This window comes from Jaculus jaculus, chromosome X, assembly GCF_020740685.1.
Source record: "Jaculus jaculus isolate mJacJac1 chromosome X, mJacJac1.mat.Y.cur, whole genome shotgun sequence".
Lineage (NCBI taxonomy): Eukaryota > Metazoa > Chordata > Mammalia > Rodentia > Dipodidae > Jaculus > Jaculus jaculus.
In genome coordinates this window covers 51,036,371-51,055,482 of record NC_059125.1, presented here as the reverse complement: position 1 = coordinate 51,055,482, position 19,112 = coordinate 51,036,371, and the positions used below count along the sequence as shown (strand labels likewise).

Below are 19,112 nucleotides of genomic sequence, written 5' to 3'. Positions count from 1 at the left end.
ACTAGGAGCTAGGAAGATGGGGGAACTCAGAAACCTGAGAGCCCTAAGAGTTGGGGTAGGAGTCTATATGAATCAGAGCTCTCAGGGGGGCTGAGGATTGGATTATGTGCCATAAATTTGTATAAATCTGAATTGCTGGTGGGGCCTGGAACCAGGAATTGGAATGGATCTGAACTCTAGAACTTTCCCACTGGAAACTGGGTAATGTTGAGATGTTTAAGGAGTAGAGTATCAATACATTTGAGAGTCCTAAAGGCCAAGGACATGGTGGTTGGGTAGATACAAGACGTTGAAATGTTGGACCATTGGGATTGGGAGCAGAGTACATTTGAGACCTTGAGGATTTGGGAAGTTGATTTTGGTCTATGATATTTAGGAAGTAGGTTCATGTGGAATGTGTGATCCTGAGATCCTTGGTGGCAGTGAACAAAAAGTGATCAGTTTGGCTAGAGAGATAGGTTAGTGGTTAAGCGCTTGCCTGGGAAGCCTGAGGACCACAGTTCGAGGCTCGATTCCCTAGGACCCACGTAAGCCAGATGCATAAGGTGGCAATGCATCTGGAGTTTGTTTGCAGTGGCTAGAGGCTCTGGCGCACCCATTCTCTCTCTCTCTCTCTCTCTCTCTCTCTCTCTCTCTCTCTCTCTCTCTCTCTGTCACTCTCAAATAAATACATAAATAAGTAATCAGTTTGAGACGCGCAGAGGCTGGAATAAAAGTCTGGGTGGGTATGTGGCTCCTGAGGATTGGAAGTTGTATGACTTTGGGCCTCTTCGGAAAAAGGATGAGCCTGAGGTCCCTTAGAATGGAGGATATGGTAGTTTATCAAGGTAGCAAACCCTAAAAGTTTGTAACACAAGAACTAAAGCAGGAGTCTGAGTAAGATCAAGACCCCTTCCTCCAGGAGCTAGTAGTGAGCTTGATCTGATGATATCTAGAGAGGAAAGCAGAGAAACAGAGTTAGGTGAATTTGAAGCTTCCCCAAGAGCTGGAAACTAGGAGGTTGTATGAGTTTGAGTTCTGTAGTGTCTGGGACTAGGTGTCTTTGTGAATCTGATCTTCTTGGGGACTTGGGACACGGTTAGTAAGCCTGAGACCCCTGGTTCAGATGTAAAATATGGGTAAAGCTGTAGTTCCTTGGTGATGCACTCATTTCAGATCCTTGGGGGCTGAAAATCATAGTATTCCCAAGCTGGAATCCATGTGAGTATGAGCCCCTCTTCCCAGAAGCTAAGGCTGGGAATTTAGGTGTATCTGAGATGGTTAGAAGCTCAAATAGAGGGAGTGAATGTGTTTGAGTAATGACTTAGAGTCTTGGGTGAGCTTGAGATTTCTGATGGATAGTCTGCAACTCACAGAAGCTGAGAACATGATTTTAGGTGGTCAAAGAGAGAGTCTTCTGGTTACGGGCACCTAGGGATATGTGAGGTCTTGAACAGGACTTAACTTACTTCTGGGTCCCACAGAGCCTGGCAGAGCTAAGAGATCAGCGGCAGGGGGAACGGCTGGAGCATGCAGCAGCATTACGGGCACTACAAGATCAGGTATGTTGTACTTGGTGGACTTGGGAGCTAGGGTTGAAGGTGGAGACAGACCGACTAGATAATTTCTTCTTGGCCTGTTGACTAAAATCAAGTGTAGATGGAGTGGGAACTTTATAGTCAGATAAAGCCCAAGGGGTGTTACTTTTTCTAGTCCTGGTCTGTGTGTCTGTTCGTCTCTTCTCTTTTCTTTCTTGGCTGCGGGTAGGTCCTGTTCCTTTTTTCTGGACCTGCTCTCACCTGTCCTGGGGGTGGGGCAGGTATCTATCCAGAGTGCAGATGCACAAGAACAAGTGGAAGGTCTGTTGGCTGAAAACAATGCCTTGAGGACTAGCCTGGCTGCTCTGGAACAGGTACATGACACCTCCGAGCTCTTGCTGACCCCTCCCCAGTTCCTTCATCTCCCTCTACTTCTGAACCACAGCTGGTCACAGTCTGACTTCTGTTTTTGTTTTTTCCTTTCTATTGGCTTCTAGCCCTCTTTCCTTGGACATCCATCTCTGCTTCTTTGGTGATCTTGTTTTTTTTTTTTTTTAACCTAATAAAGAATGAAATAAAGGTCTGGAGAGATGGCTTAGTGGTTAAAACACTTGCTTGCAAAGCCAAAGGACTTCAGTTCAATTTCCCAGCACCCACGTAAGCCAGATGCACAAGGTAGCGCATGCATCTGGAGTTCGTTTGCAGTGGCTGGAAGCCCTGGCATGCCCATTCTCTCTCTCTCTCTCTCTCACACACACACACACTCACTCTGCCTCTTTCCTTCTCTCAAATAAATAAATAAAAATAAAAGATTTTTAAAAAGAATGATATAAAGGGCTGGAAAGATGGTTCAGTGGCTAAAGCACTTGCTTGTAAAACCTGAGTTCAAGTCCCCAGTACCCCTGTAAAACCAGATGCACAACATGGCACATACATCTGGAGTGGTTTTTTTTTTGAGTTTAAGAAATATCTTTATTTTATTTTTGAGGTAGGGTCTTACTCTAGCCCAGGCTGACCGGGAATTCACTATGTACTCAGGCTAGCCTCGAACTCAGAGCAGTTCACCTATCTCAACCTCCTGAGTGCACCAGCACCGGAATGTTTTTTTCTTTTTTTTAGTTATTATTGTTCTTTTACTTTTTCTTTCTTTCTTTTTTTTTTTTTTTTTGATTTTTCAAGGCTGACCTGGAATTCACTATGGAGTCTTGGGATGGCTTCAAACTCACAGTGATCCTGCTACCTCTGCCTCCCAAGTGCTGGGATTAAAGGTGTGTGCCACCACGCCCGGCTCTGTTTTACTTTGTTTTTCAAGGTAGGGTCTTGCTCTAGCCTAGGCTGACCTGGAATTGAGGAAGTAGTCTCAGGCTGGCCTCAAAGTCATGGCAATCCTTGTACCTTTGCCTCCTAAGTGCTGGGAGGCATGTGCCACTATGCCTGGCACATCTGGAGTATATTTACAGTGGCAGGAGGCCCTGGCATGCCCATACTCACTCTCTCTCAAATAAATAATTAATTAATTAATTAAATATATGTTTAAAAAATTTTGCAATGGTGGCACATACCTTTAATCCCAGCCATTAGTAGGTAGAGGTAGGAGGATCGCTGTGAGTTTGAGGCCACCCAGAGACTACATAGTGAATTCTAGGTCAGCCTGGGTAAGAGGGAGACCCTACCTTGAACCCCCCAAAATATATGTTAAAACAATGAAAAAGAAAAATGAATGAAATATATTAATCTTAGGCTAGAGAGATGGCTCAGCAGTTAAAGGCACTTGCTTACAAAGCCTAATAGCCTGGGTTCAATTCCCTAGTACCCACAGAAAGCCAGATACGCAAAGTGGCACATGCATCTGAAGTTCATTTGCAGTGGCAAGAGGCCCTGGCACACCTTTCTCTCCCTCTCTCTGTTCTTGCCAATAAATAATAAAAAATATTTTAATAAATAATCTTAAGTCAATCCTATCTATGTTCCTTCCTAACTCCATGTAGCCACCCCCCAGAACAATATATAGAAAGTTCCTTTACCCTTCTAGTCAGCGCTGCCTGGAAGTTACCTGTATTCTGATCTTTAGCAACACAAATTCATTTGTTTATTCTTCTTTTAAAAAAATATTTTATTTTAATTTATTTATTTGACAGAGAAAGAGGGAGAGAGAGAGAGAGAATGGGTGCACCAGGGCCTCCAGCCACTGCAAATGAACTCCAGATGCATGCGCCCCCTTGTGCATCTGGCTAACGTGGGTCCTGGGGAATCGAACCTGGATCCTTTGGCTTTGTAGGCAAATGCCTTAACCACTAAGCCATTCCTCCAGCCCCATTTGTTTATTCTGTAGCTTCATCTAAATAGGATCAATGCTCTTTTATTTCTGGCTGCTTTCTGGTCCCTTTGTATCTGTGAACTTTATCCATAGATACTATTGGTCTGTTCTTTTACCATATTTCACTGCATGAGCATTCTATTTCTGTCTCTGTTCTTCTGTTTTTCTCATAATTCTTTCTCTTCAAAGTGGGAGGTCTGGGAGTTTCTGTGCTCTGGGGACCCTCTCGTCCTCTCTCTGATCACCACCACCTTTTCCAGATCCAAACAGCAAAGACACAAGAACTGAATATGCTCCGGGAACAGACCACTGAGTTGTCAGCTGAGTTACAGCAGCGGCAGGCTGAGTATGAAGATCTCATGGGACAGAAAGACGACCTCAACTCGCAGCTCCAGGTGACACCTTTGGCTCTGTCCTATCTTGTAGTGCCTTAGGACTAGCTCAGTAAAGTCCCCTTGAGGAACTGTAGGAAGACTTTAGAATCAGGAAAACCTAATATCTGTCTGGCTTCCTAACCTAGTCTGCCCTAGTATCTACAAGTCATTATCCTTGTATAAGAATGAGTCTTGTCAGTTAGTTAGGATTTCTATTCTAATTCCATAACACAGGGTATCTCTGAATATCATGAAATATTCATGAGCAGAAGTGTTTCAATTTCAGATTTTGTCACATTTGAGAGTATTTCCATGCACTTAATGAGATATCTTGGGGATGGGAATCAAATCCAAACACACCTCATCCATACAGCCTGGAGATAGTTTTGTTAAATGTTTTTAGTGCACCTGCTTTTTGAGTGTGCTCTATCATGGTTAGGTATAGAATTTTCCATTTGTAGCATTATGCCCATACTCAAAAATTTTCAGATTAGCTGGGCATGATGGCACATGCCTTTAATCCCAGCACTCAGAGGCAGAGGTACAGGATGGCTGTGAATTCAAGGCCAGCTTGAGACTACATAGTGAATTCCAGGTCAGCCTGGGCTAGAGTGAGACCATGTCTTGAAAAAAACAAAAAAAAATATTTTATTTTTACTTATTTATTTGAGGGGGGGGGGCAAATAAGAGAGAATGGGCATGCCAGGGCCTACAGCCACTGCAAACAAACCCCAGATGTAAGTGCCACCATGTGAATCTGATTCTATGTGGGTACTGGGGATGGGTCCTTAGGCTTCACAGGCAAGTGCCTTAACCACTAAACCATCTCTCCAGCTCCCCCCTCCCAAATTTTTTTTTTCAGGCTAAAATAATTTATTTGTGTGTGCCCATGTATGTGTATATGGCACACGTGCTCACACCACTGTTTCTTGCCACTGCAAATGAATGCCAGATGTTTGCATCACTTTTGTGTTTGGTTTTATATAGGTGCTGAAGATTTGAACCTGGGCCAACTGGGTTTGCACACAAGCACCTATAACCACCATGCCCAGCAAAATTTCAGATTTTAAGATGGACATACTCATGCATGCCTGTAATTCCAGCACTTGAGTGGCCGACACAGGGGTTTTGCTGTAAACTTGAAGCAACCTGGGTTTATATACTCAGGCCACCTATGGCTCTATAGCAATGAACTGTCTGAAACAAAATGAAAGGCTTGGGAGCTGGCTCAGTGAGTATGAGTGCTTGCTGTGCAAACTTAAGAATCTGAATAGGATTCCCAGCACCCATGTAAAAAGCCAAAGAGTACTGTTCATGCCAGTAAACCCAACACTGAGAGGAGCAGAGATAGGAGAATTAAAGATCAGCCAGGGTAACCAAAAAATGGTGAACTCCAGATCTCTTTCTTAGCAAAATAGGGTGGAAGAATGATGGAGGATACCTGAAGTCCTCCTCTGACCTCCAGACATGTGCATATGGGACATGTGCAAATACATGTGCATACATGGCACACACAAATACAAAACAAAAGACATTTCATATTTTGGAGCATTTCAGAGTTTTGATTTTTCAGATTAGGAATGTTCAATCTGGAGAAACCACAATAATACTGGATTAAATAAGAAAAAAGTTCAGGGCTGGTGCTCAATTGGTAGAGTGCTTACCTAGCATGCACAAGGCCCTGGGGTTTATTTATTTATTTATTTATTTATTTATTTATTTATTTATTTATTTATTTGAGAGAGAGTAAGAGGCAGAGAGAGAGAGAGAGAATGGGTGTGCCAAGGTCTCCAGCCACTGCAGATGAACTCCAGACACATGCACCACCTTGTGCATCTGGCTTATGTGGGCCCTGGAGAATTGAATCATGGTCCTTTGGAGTTGTAGGCAAGCACCTTAATTGCTAAACCATCTTTCCAGCCAATGCCTTGGGTTTAGTCTCTAGACTGGATGCTTAATCCCAGCACTCTGGAGACAGAGACAGGAGGTCAGAAGTTCAAGGTTATCCTTGGCTATATAGTGAGTTTGAGACCAGTCTGGATTATATGAGACTTCGTCTCTCAAAAAAAAAAAAAAAAGGTTTAGAACCATCTACATGCAGTGCTTGTGTGGACATAACTGTAATAAAAAAAAAAAAAGGTTTAGAGTCAGGTGTGGTGGTGCATACCCTTAATCCCAGCACTTGGGAAGCAGAGGTAGGAAGATCGCCATGAGTTTGAGGCCACCCTGAGACTACATAGTGAATTCCAGGTCAGCCTGAGCTAGTGTGAGACCCTACCTCAAAAAACAAAAAACAAACAAAAAAAAAAAAAAAAAAAAAAGGTTTAGGAGCCAGAAGACAGTCCACCATCCTAAGGTTATAAATACCTTTGCAAGGGGAAGGCTGGTTCTCTGACCACTTGAGAACTTCCAGCTGTGGGTGAGTTTTTCCCTCTGCCTCAGCCCAGGCCCAGTCGGTAGGGATCCTAGCCCTTCTCTACATGGGCTTCTTTATCCCCTCCAACTCTCCAGCTCTCCACATGGTAGGAGCTCCTTGAAATTTCTTTTTTCTTTCTATACTTTTTCCAGGCCCTCCACAGGGGATCTCTAGCCATGTGGGCGCCTTTCCTTGGCTCTGTACTTCCCTCAATAAATATATTAATTTACGCCGGGCATGGTGGCACACACCTTTAATCCTAGCACTAGGGAGGCAGAGGTAGGAGGATCACCGTGAGTTCAAGGCCATCCTGAGACTACATGGTGAATTCCAGGTCAGCCTGAACTAGAGTGAGACCCTACGTCGAAAAACCAAAACCAAAAAAAAATAATAATAGTAATAAATAAAAATAAATGTGAGTTCAAGGCCAGCTTGGAAATACAGAGTGAGTGCCAGATCAGCTTGGGTAAAGTGAAACCCTACTTCCCAAAAATAAATAAAAAGAGGGCTGGAGATTGGCATAGTGGTTAAGCACTTACCTGTGAAGCCTAAGGATCTCAGTTCAAGGCTCTATTCCCCAGGACCCACGTTAGCCAGATGCACAAGGGGGCGCACGCGTCTGGAGTTCCTTGGCAGTGGCTGGAAGCCCTGGTGCACCCATTCTCTCTCTCTCTCTCTCTCTCTCTCTCTCTCTCTCTCTCTCTCTCTCTTTCTCTCTCTCTCTCTGTATCTCTTTCTCTCTCTGTTGCTCTCAAATAAATAAATAAAAATAAAATTTAAAAAGAAAGGTTTAGTTTTTTTGTCATGTAAAACTTCAAATGGGGACCTGGGTAGAGGGTTAGGTACTTAAAGATTAAAGGCATCTGCCAACCTGGGTTCAATTCCCGAGCCACCCACTTAAAGCTGGACGGGCATTCATTTGCAATGGCAAGAGACCCTGGCACATGTGAATGCATAAATAAATAAATAAATATTTTTAAAGTTTTTAAGCCTAGCATGGTGATGCATGCATACCTTAGCACTCAGGGGGCAGAGGTAAGAGAATCACTGTGAATTCGGGGCCAGCCTGAGACTATATAGCGAATTCCAGTTCAGCCTGGACTAGAGCAAGACCCTACTTCAAACAAACAAACAGAAAACCCACAAACAATTTCCTAAAAATCTCCAAGTAGGGAGCTGGGCACAGCAGCACACACCTGTATCACCAACATTCAGGCAGCTATGACAGGAGGATTGCCACCAGTTCAAGGCCAACCAGGACGATGGGGTAACAGTCTGTATTGAAAAGAAAAAAATAAAGGCTGTGGAGAGTTCAGCTTTTAAAAGCATTTACTGCTTAAGCATGAAGGCCTCTCTCCCAGATACTGTCCTGTTTGAACCCCCAGATCCCATTGCTTAGTGGGTAAGGCACTTGCCTACAAAGCTGAAGGGCCCAGGTTTGATTCCCCTGTACCCACGTAAGCCAGATGCACAAAGTGGCACATATATCTGGAGTTTGTTTGCAGTTGCTTGAGGCCCTGTCATGCCCATTTTATCTCTATCTGCCTCTTTCTCTCATTCATATATATGTATGTATGTATGTACATATATATATATATATATATATTTTATTTTATTTAGTTATTTATTTATTTATTTATTATTTATTTTTTTTTTTTTGCAAAGCTAGGTGTGGCAATGCAGGTCTGATTTCCAGTCTCTGGGGGACAGAGATCAGATTATTGCTGGGGCTCACTGACAGCAGCTTCAGTTTGAGGGAGAGACCTCATCTCAAGGCAATAAATACCCAGAGGACACCCACTGTTCTCCTTTAGCCTCTGCACACATGTGCATGGGGTACGTGTATCCACATACACATGTGCATACACTATATATCACATTACACACATACTCTGCACACACATACATGCAGTGTCTTGCTATGTGTTATTGGCTGGCTTGGTACTCACTATATAGCCCAAGTTAGCTTCAGATTTATGGGTGCTCCTCTTACCTCACTATCTTAAATGCTGCCTTTATTAGGAGCCATCACACCGGACTTGAATAATGGCTTTCCAATTGCTAGTGACCTAAGTTCTTTCTCTGTTGCTGTTTTTGCAACCTTTGACACAAACTTCTAGGATAGTTACACAGGCTTTCTCAACATCATGTTTGTGTAGCATATGGAAGGAAGGAGGAAAGAGGACAAGAAATAGTAGTCAAAGGTCATACTTCTTTCTCTGTATTTTTAGAACTGTGAGGTATTTAATTTTAATTTTCATTTCTTTTAGCCATTTTTTTTTTGTTTGGCTTTTTGAGGTAGGGTCTCACTCTAGCCCAGGCTGACCTGGAATTCTCTATGTATTCTCAGGGTGGCCTCGAACTCATGGCAGTCCTACCTCAGCTTCCCAAGTGGTGGGATTAAAGGCAAGCACTACCACACCTGGCTCTTTTATCCATTTTTAATTTTTTTGTTTTTATTATTTATTTATTTATTTGAGAGCGATGGACTGAGAGAGGAAGAGGCAGAGAGAGCAAGTAGGTGCCCCAGGGCTTCTGGCCACTGCAAATGAACCCCAGACACGTGCGGCCCCTTGTGCATCTGGCTCACATGGGTCATGGCGAATCGAGCCTCAAACTGGGGTCCTTAGACTTCACAGGCAAACGCTTAACCACTAAGCCATCTCTCCAGGACGTATTTTTTCTTTTTCTGAGGTAGGGTCTTGCTCTAGCTCAGACTGACCTGGAATTCACTATGTAGTTTCAGGGTGGCCTCGAACTCATGGCAATCCTTCTACCTCTGCCTCCCAAGTACTGGGATTAAAGGCATGCGCCACCATGCCTGGCACTCTTTTTTCCATTTTTTGACATTTTCATACATGCATGTAATATATTTTGAACTTCAATTACTCTCTTTTATCTGACTCCCCTCTCAGTAACACCTTCTTTTTCCCCACTGGTCATCATCTTACCTTCATGCTTTTTTGAGGCAGGGTCTCACTCTAGCCCAGGCTGACCTGGAATTCATGATGTACTCTCAGGGTGGCCTTGAACTCATGGTGATACTTCTACCTCTGACTCCCAAGTGCTGGGATTAAAGGCATGCACCACCATGCCCGGCTTATACTCCTTTTTTAAAAAAATATATTTATTTATTTGAGAGCGAGCGAGCGAGAGAGAGAGAATGTGTGTACCAGGGCCTCTAGCCACTGTAAACGAACTCCAGATACAATTCTCCTACCTCTGCTTCCCAAGTGCTGGGATTATAGGTGTGCACCACCATGCCCGGCTATTTTTTTTTTAAAAAAATATTTTATTTATTTAAAAGAGAGAGAGAGAGAGAAAGAGAGAGAGAATGGGCATACCAGGGCTTCCAGCCACTGCAAGTGAACTCCAGACTCATGCGCCACTTTATGCCTCTGGCTTACATGGGTCCTAGAGAATTGAACTGAGCTCCTTTGGCTTTGCAGGCAAACTACATAACCACTAAGCCATCTCTCCAGCCCATTATGCTCCTTTTTTAAAAGAATGTAACATAGTGCCAGGTATGGTGGTACATACCTTTAATCCCATCCCAGCACTCAGGAAGCAGAGGTAGGAAGATCACTGTGAGTTTGAGGCTAGCCTGGGACTACAGAGTGAGTTCCTGGTCAGATTGGGCTACAGTGAGACCCTACTTCAAGGAAAAAAAAAAGAATGTAACATGGTGGGCGTCGTGAATCATGCCCACACTTGGAAATTTTTTGACTCTGAGGAAGATTGTGACTTTGAGGCCAGTCTTGGTGACAGTGAGAACTTCTCATCAAAAATAATTTTTATTTATTTTATTTTATTTATTTGAGAGTGGGGGAAGAGGCAGCTAGAGAGAATGGGCATGCCAGAACCTAAGCCATTGCAAACAAACTCCAGATGCATTCATCCCCTTGGGCACCTGGTTTACATGGGTCCTGGGGAATCGAGCCCAGGTCATTAGGCTTCATAGGCAAATGCTTTAACCACTAAACCATTTCCCCAGCCCCTTCACCAAAAATAATTTTTAAAAAATTGAGGGCTGGATAGATGGCTTAATGATGAAGGTGCTTACCTGTGAAGCCAAAGGATCCAGGTTTGATTCCCTAGAGCCCATATAAGCCAGAGGCATAAAGTGGCAGGTGAGTTTGGAGTTCATTTGCAGCGGCTGGAAGCCCTGGCATGCCCATTCTTTCTCTCTATCTGCCTCTTCCTCTGTCTCTTTCTTTCAAATAAATAAATAAAATATTTTTTTAAAAAATAGCTGGGCATGGTGGCACACACCTTTAATCCCAGCACTTGGGAGGCAGAGGTAGAACAGCTGAGTTTGAGGCCACCTGAAGACTACATAGTGAATTCCAAGTCAGCCTGAGCTAGAGTGAGACCCTGCCTTGAAAAAACAACAACAAATAAAATTAAATACTTTAAACAACAACATCATACACACTCACACACACAAAAAAAATTGAGCTGGATAGTAGTTCATGGCTTTAGTCCTAGCACTTGGGGGCAGGGGAATGAGGTAAAAGGATCTCCATGAGTTTGAGACCAGCCTCCAGCTACAGAGTGAGTTCCAACTCAGGGCTAGAGTGAAAGTCTGTCTCAAAAACAAAACAAAACAGAAAAAAGAGCATAATAAAAAATAAAAGAGGGCTGAAGAGATTGCTTAGTGGTTAAGTCGTTTGCCTGTGAAGCCAAAAGACCCAGGTTCAATCTTCAGGACCCACATAAGCCAAATGCACATGCATCTGGAGTTTGTTTACAGCAGTTGAAGGCCCTGGCATGCCCATTTTCTCTCTCCCTCTATCTGGCTCTTTCCCTCTCTCTCTCTCTCCCAAATAAATAAAATAATTAATTAAAAAATAAAATAAAAGACCCAAGTTATATTCAAAACAAAACAGAAAAAAAATCATAATAATAAACTTAAGACCCAAATTATAGTCACTGGTTCTATACACAAATTAATCAACTAAGCTGGGCACAGAGGAATATACCTGTAGTCTCACCTACTGAGATTCAAGAATGATTGCTTAGGTTCAGAAATCAAGGCCAGCCTGGGCATCGTAGTGCCCCCCTCCCTAAAAAAGAGATGGGGAGATGGCCCATCAGTTGAAGGTGCTTGCTTTTTAAGCATCTGCAGCAGCAAGTGGGCCTGGCATGTTATCTCTCTCTCTCTCTGTCAAATAAATAAATAATAAATATTTTAAAATAATTTTATTTATTTATTTATTTGACATGGGGGGAAGAGGAAGCAAGCGAGAAGAAGAGGAAGGGAGGGAGAGAGAGAGAATGGGCACGCCAGGACCTACAGCTGCTGTAAACAAACTCCAGACTTGTGCACCCCCTGTGCGCATGTGCAACATTGTATCACTATGTGTCTGGCTGATGTAGGACCTGGAGACTCAAACATGTGTTCTTTGGCTTTGCAGGCAAGCACCTTAACCACTAAGCCATCACTCCAACCCTAATTTTTTAAAATTTTTATTTATTTATTTGACAGAAGTGGGGAGGAGAGAATGGCTGTGCCAGCACCTCTAGCTGCTGCAAATGAACTCCAGACTCATGTACCACCTTGTGCATCTGGCTTACATGGGTACTGGGGAATCAAACCTGGGTCCTTAGGCTTCACATGTAACTGCCTTAACCACTAAGCATTCTCTCCAGCCCAATAAAAGTTTAGTTTTTAAATTGCAGGGCTTAGCGATTAAAGCACTTGCTTGCAAAGCCAAAGGATCCAGGTTTGATTCTCTAGGACCCATGTAAAGCAGATGCACAAGGGAGCACATGTGTCTGGAGTTTGTTTTCAGCTGCTAGAGACCCTGGTGTGCTCTCTCTCTCTCTCTCTCTCTCTCTCTCTCTCTCTGTTTCTCTCTCTTTCTTAAAATATTTTTTTTAATGCAAACAGCTGGGCATGGTGGTGCACGCCTTTAATTCCAGCACTTGGAAGGCAGAAGTAGGAGGATAGCTGTGAGTTCAAGGCCACCCTGAGACTACAGAGTGAATTCGAGGTCATCCTGGGCTAGAGTGAGACCCTACCTCGAAAAACCAAAAAAAAAGCAAACAGGAGGCTGGGGAGATGGCTTAGCGATTAAGGCACTTGCCTGTGAAGCCAAAGGACCCAGGTTCTATTCCCCAGGACCTATGTAAGTCACATTCACAAGGTGGCAGAGGTGTCTGGAGCTAGAGGCCATGGTGTGCCCATACTCTCTCTTTTTCTCAAATAGATAATAGTGATAATAATATTAATGATGATGATGATGATGATGCAAGTAGGGCTGGAGAGATGGTTCAGTGGTTAAGATACTTGCCTATAAAGCCTAACAACCCGAGTTCAATTCCCCAGTACCCATGTAAAGCCAGATGCACAGGGTGGCACATGTGTCTGGAGTTCATTTACAGTGGGTGGAGGCCCTAGTGCCCTTTCTCTCTCTCTTTCTGTCTCTCCCAGGCATGGTACTACATGCCTTTAATCTCAGAACTTGGGAGGCTGAAATTGGAGGATTGCCATGAGTTTGAGGCCACCCTGAGACTACATAGTGAATTCTAGGTCAGCCTGGGCTAGAGTAAGATCCTACTTCAAAGGAACAACAACAACAAAAGATTGTTTTACCATTAGAACCTTTTCTTTCTTTTTCTTCTTCTTTCTGTTTTTTGTTTTGTGCTTTTTGAAGTAGGGTCTTGCTCTAGCCCATGCTGATCTGGCTGACCTGGAATTCACTATGCGGTCTCAGGCTGGCCTGTAACTCACAGTGATCCTCCTACCTCTGCCTTCTATTTGCTGGAATTAAAGGTACCACCATGCGCAGCTGACCCTTCTTGAAAGAAAGAGAAAGATATGAAGGAAACAAGAATGAAGAAAGAGGGCTAGGGGAATGGTTCAGTGGTTGAAGGTACTGGCTTGTAAAGCCTGTTGGCCTAGGCTTGATTCCCTATCACCCATCTAAAGTCATACACAAAGTGGCAAGAGACCTTGGCAGGTACACATATGTACACACACACATACACGTGTGTGTGTGTGTGTGTGTGTGTGTACATGAATAAATGTCTTTTGTTTTTTAAAATATATTTTATTTTATTTATTTTTATTTACTTATTTATTTGAGAGAGAAAAAAGGAGAGAGAGAGAATGGGTGTTTCAGGGCCTCCAGCCACTGCAAACAGACTCAAAATGCATGCACCCCCTTATGCATCTGGCTTATGTGGGACCTGGAGAATCGAACCAGGATCCTTTGGCTTTGCAGGCAAACACCTCAACCACTAAGCCATTTCTCCAGCCCAAATATCTTGTTTTTTGAGGTAGGGTCTTCCTCTAGCTCAAGCTGGCCTGGAATTCACTATGTAGTCTCAGGCTGGCCTTGAAGTCGTGGCAATCCTACCTCTACCTCCTGAGTGCTGGGATTAAAGGCATGAACCGTCATGTCTGGCAATTAAAAAAAGAAAAAGGAAAAGAGAAAGAAAAATTAATGACATGGTTATATCTCACTGTGAAGAAGGGGGGAGAAATACCTTGTAGACCTCCATATGCCCAACCGAATTTCTCTTGCTAGGGAAGTAGGGAGGAGTGAATCCTGAGGAGCAAATAGTAGTGTCTAGCATATGTTCCATTATCATTTTTTATACTCTTTTTTTCTTTTTCTTTTTTCTTATTTATCTATTTATTTAATTTTTATTAGCATTTTCCATGATTATAAAAAAAATCCCATGTTAATTCCCTCCCCCCACACTTTCCCCTTTGAAATTCCATTCTCCATCATATTACCTCCCCATCACAATCATTGTACTTACATATATACAATATCAACCTATTAAGTACCCTCCTCCCTTCCTTTCTCTTCCCGTTATGTCTCATTTTTAACTTACTGGCCTCTGCTGCTAAGTATTTTCATTCTCATGCAGAAGCCCAGTCATCTGTAGCTAGGATCCACATATGAGAGAGAACATGTGGCGCTTGGCTTTCTGGGCCTGGATTGCCTCACTTAGTATAATTCTTTCCAGATCCATCCATTTTTCTGCAAATTTCATAACTTCATTTTTCTTTACCGCTGAGTAGAACTCCATTGTATAAATGTGCCACATCTTCATTATCCACTCATCAGTTGAGAGACATCTAGGCTGGTTCCATTTACCAGCTATTATAAATTGAGCAGCAATAAACATGGTTGAGCACGTACTTCTAAGGAAATGAGATGAGTCCTTCGGATATATGCCTAGGAATGCTATAGCTGGGTTGTTCCATTATCATTATGATGACACCCAGTTTACCGGCTGGACGTCTACCAGAAGTGTCCCAGATTACTGGCACCTACTGGGGACTCTTCCAGAGTCTTCCCCTTCCTTCCTACATTAGGAGTCATTAAGGGCCAATAGTCGGCTGTTGGAACAACTTCAAGAAACAGGACAGGAGAAGGAGCAGTTGACGCAGGAACTCCAGGAAGCTCGAAAGGTGGGACACCATGGGAAGAGGTGAAGAAATGGCCCAGTCCATGGGGGTAGGAGGTGATGTGGCAATGGGAAAAGAAAGAAAATATCCATTTCCTAGAGGGTAGCTGAGTGACTCAGTCAGTTTGAAGGCGATGGGAAGGGCTGGAGTCTGGCTAGTTCCTTGGTCATGGGTCAGGGTGGCCGGCATTTACCTGGTGTTGGGGAGGAGGCTACCTGCCATACTTTTGGCCACCTCTTCTGCTCCCCAGAGTGCTGAGAAACGGAAGGCCATGCTGGATGAACTAGCGATGGAAACGCTACAGGAGAAGTCGCAGCACAAGGAAGAGCTGGGAGCTGCCCGATTGCGGCATGAGAAGGAAGTGCTGGGTGTCCGCGCCCGTTATGAGCGTGAGCTCCGTGAGCTGCATGAGGACAAGAAACGACAGGAAGAGGAGCTTCGTGGGCAGATCCGCGAGGAGAAGGTGGGTGGATTGATGATGCTGTTTCATCCTTTAAAACTTGAGGGCCACAGTGTTGGTCTTGGGTAACTGGTAAGAGGTGTCCACTTCCCTGATGACCAACTACTCACTGACTGGTCCTTCCAGGCCCGAACAAGGGAACTAGAGAATCTTCAGCACACAGTGGAAGAACTTCAAGCCCAGGTGCACTCCATGGATGGAGCCAAGGGCTGGTTTGAACGGCGTTTGAAGGAGGCTGAGGTGAGGTGGTAGTAACTGGTAAGGTGCAAAGCTAGTTATGGGAAATCGTGTTGGAACAGGGGTGGTCACTGGAACTTTCTGAGACATCCTTTATTTTTTTTAAAGAAATATTTTATGTATTTATTTACTTATCTGAAAGAGAGAAAGGAAGTGGGGAGAGAGAAATGGGCGCACCACAGCCTCCAACCACTGCAAATGAAGTCCAGATGCATGCACCATCCTGTGCATCTGGTTTATGTGGATACTGTGGAATGGAACCTGGGTCCTTAGGCTTCACAGGTAAGGGCCTTAAACCACTACGCCATCTCTCCAACCCAGACATTAATTTATATTTATCCTCATGCCCTCCCTGGCTCAACAACAGCCTTCTGGAAGGGGACTAAGGGATGGATAGCCAACAGCTAGGGCAGAATATTAGGCCTCTGCAGTGTCCCCTGTGCAGAGTCAAACAGGACTATATTTTTGTCAGGGATTACCACCATTATAATACAGTAATTTTATTTTATTTTGAAAGTTTTTTGAGGTAGGGTCTTGCTGTAGCCCAGACTGACCTGGAATTAGTCTCAGGCTGGCCTAGAACTCACAGCAATACTCCTACTTAAGTCTCCAAGTGCTGGGATTAAAGGCATGCCCCACCATGCCCGGCTATTGTGTTTTTTTATTTTATTTTAATTTTTTCATTCTTTTTTAAGGTAGGGTCTTACTCTAGCCCAGGCTGACCTGGAATTTATTATGTAGTCTCAGGGTGGCTTTCAACTCACAGAGATCCTCCTACCTCTGCCTCTCGAGTGCTGGGATTAAAGGCATGTGCCATCACACCTGGCTTTGTTTTATTTTATTTTAGTTTTTTAGTTTTTTGAGGTAGGGTCTCCCTCTAGTCCAGGCTGACCTGGAAATCACTATGTAGTCTCAGAGTGGCCTCAAACTCATGGCGATCCTCCCATCTCTGCCTCCCAAGTGCTGGGATTAAAAGTGTGTGCCACTGTGCCTAGCTAAATTTTATTTTATTTATTTGAGAGAAAGATAGAAAGAGGCAGATAGAAAGAGAAAAAAAGAGAGAGAGAGAGAGAGAGAATAGGTGCCCCAGGGCCTTCAGCCACTGTAAATGAACTGAAGAAGCATGTGTCACCTTGTGCATCTGGCTTACATGGGTCCTGGGGAACCAAACTTGTGTCCTTTGCCTTCATAGGCAAATGTCTTAACCATTAGGCCATTTCTCCAGCCCTATTTTTTTTTTTTTGAGACAGGGTTTTATATAGCCTAGACTGGCCTGGAACTCGCTATGTAACCAAGGAAGACCTTGATCCTCCTGCCTCCACTTCCCGAGTGCTGAGATTATATGTATTTGCTACTACGCCTAGTTTATACAGTGCTGGGAGTTGAATCCATGACCTAGTGAAAATTTAGGCAAACACTCTACCAACTGAGATACATTCTTAACCCTTCCCCATTTAAAATTATTATTATTAATTTTTTTTGAGGTAGGGTCTCACTCTGGTCCAAACTGACCTGGAATTAACTATGTAGTCTCAGGGTGGCCTTGAATTCACGGCGATCTTTCTGCCTCCTGAGTTCTGGGATTAAAGGCATGTGCCACCACGCCCGTCTTACTTTGGTTTTTTGAAGTAGGGTCTTGCTGTAGCTGTGGCTGACCTGAATTAGTCTCAGATTGGCTTTGAACTCACAGCAATCCTCCTATCTCAGCCTCCCAAGTACTGAGCTTAAAGGCATGCACCACCACACCTGGCCCATTTTTTTTTGTTGTTAGTAAGGCAAAGCTGATTTATGGAGAAAAAGGTAGAAAAGCCCCCAAAGTGTCAGGGTAAGTATGCTTAGGATTTCAACTGGCATCCAAAGTAGAGAATGAAGGGAGAAAAGGAGAAAGTTGATGCTTTTTGAGTTAGAAGACATAAAAGTGGGAAGGCCACATGTAAGGGTCTGTGAGCAACTGCCAATGTAGAATGCAGCCACTCTTATTTTGTTTTTCTATGGTAGGGTGTCACTCTAGCCTAGGCTGACCTGGAACTCACTTTGTTGTCCCAGGCTGGCCTTGAACTCACAGTAATCATCCTCTCACCTCCACCTCCCGAGTGATGGGATTACAGGCATGTGCCCCCAAGTCTGTTTCAAACTAACCACTTATTAAAAAAAAAATATATATATATATATATATATATATATATATATATATATATATATATATTTGAGAGAGGAGGAGAAAGAGTGAGAGAATGAGCAGTCCCTGCAAGCAAACTCCAGAAGCATGTGTCACCTTATGCATCTGGCTTATAAGCGTTCTGGGGAATCTAACCTGGGTCCTTAGGCTTTGCAGGCAGGTGCTTAACTGCTAAGTCATCTCTGCAGCCCACTATTTTTTTTTAATTTTTTTGTTCATTTTTTATTTATTTATTTGAGAGCAACAGACACAGAGAGAAAGACAGGTAGAGGGAGAGAGAGAGAATGGGCGCGCTAGGGCTTCCAGCCACTGCAAACGAACTCCAGACGCATGCGCCCCCTTGTGCATCTGGCTAACGTGGGACCTGGGGAACCGAGCCTCAAACCGGGGTCCTTAGGCTTCACAGGCAAGCGCTTACCCGCTAAGCCATCTCTCCAGCCCCTATTTTTTAATTTATTAGAGAGACAGGGAGAGAAAGAGAGAGAGAGAGAGGATGGGTGCACCAGGGTCTCTAGCCACTGCAAACAAACTCCAGATGCATGTGCCACCATGTGAATCTGGCTTTACATGGGTACTAGGGAATCAAACCTGGATCCTTATGCTTCACAGGCAAGTGCCTTAACCACCAAGCCATCTTTCTAGCTCCCCTGCTCTTTTTGGTAGTTTTGAAGCAAGGTTTCTTTCACTCTTGCACAGGCTAAACTGGAAGTCACTCTGTAGTCCCAGGCTGGCCTCAGACTCACCGTGATTCTCCTACCTCTGTCTCCTGAGTGCTGGGATTAAAGTTTTGCTCCACCATGCCAAGCAACTTTAAAAGGAATTATATTTTATTTACTTATTTGCAAGCAAAGAGATAGATATAGATAGATAAATGACAGATATATAGATAGATACATAGATACACAGATACATAAATAGAGAGTGTATGGGAATGCCAGGGCCTCTAACCACTGCAAACGAACTCCAGATACATGTGCCATTTTGTGCTCGTGGCTTACATGGGTCCTGGGGAATTGAACCCAGGCCATTAGGCTTTGCAGGCAGGTGCCTTAGTCACTGAGCAATCTCTCTATCCCTAGGTGTGAGCCAGCTTGCACAGCTTCATTTTTTGTAATACATTACTTTTACTTGAAAATAACCTTTATTGCCATTTTCTAGAAAACTCACAATAATATGTATGAGGC

General features: G+C 43.7%; 1 protein-coding gene across 3 annotated transcripts in view; it reads left to right on the top strand.

Moving 5' to 3' along the window:
• The window catches only part of Gripap1 (GRIP1 associated protein 1), a 51,416-nt gene that overhangs the window by 16,143 nt on the left and 16,161 nt on the right, over positions 1–19,112 (top strand). For 2 of the 3 annotated variants that reach the window (XM_004670085.2, XM_045140673.1), the window contains 6 exons: positions 1,464–1,541; positions 1,799–1,891; positions 4,095–4,229; positions 14,960–15,055; positions 15,303–15,515; positions 15,639–15,752. In XM_004670085.2, coding sequence (XP_004670142.1) covers positions 1,464–1,541; positions 1,799–1,891; positions 4,095–4,229; positions 14,960–15,055; positions 15,303–15,515; positions 15,639–15,752 — 729 coding nt within the window. The remainder of the gene's footprint in view (positions 1–1,463; positions 1,542–1,798; positions 1,892–4,094; positions 4,230–14,959; positions 15,056–15,302; positions 15,516–15,638; positions 15,753–19,112) is intronic. The other variant, XM_045140672.1, reaches the window with a different exon arrangement.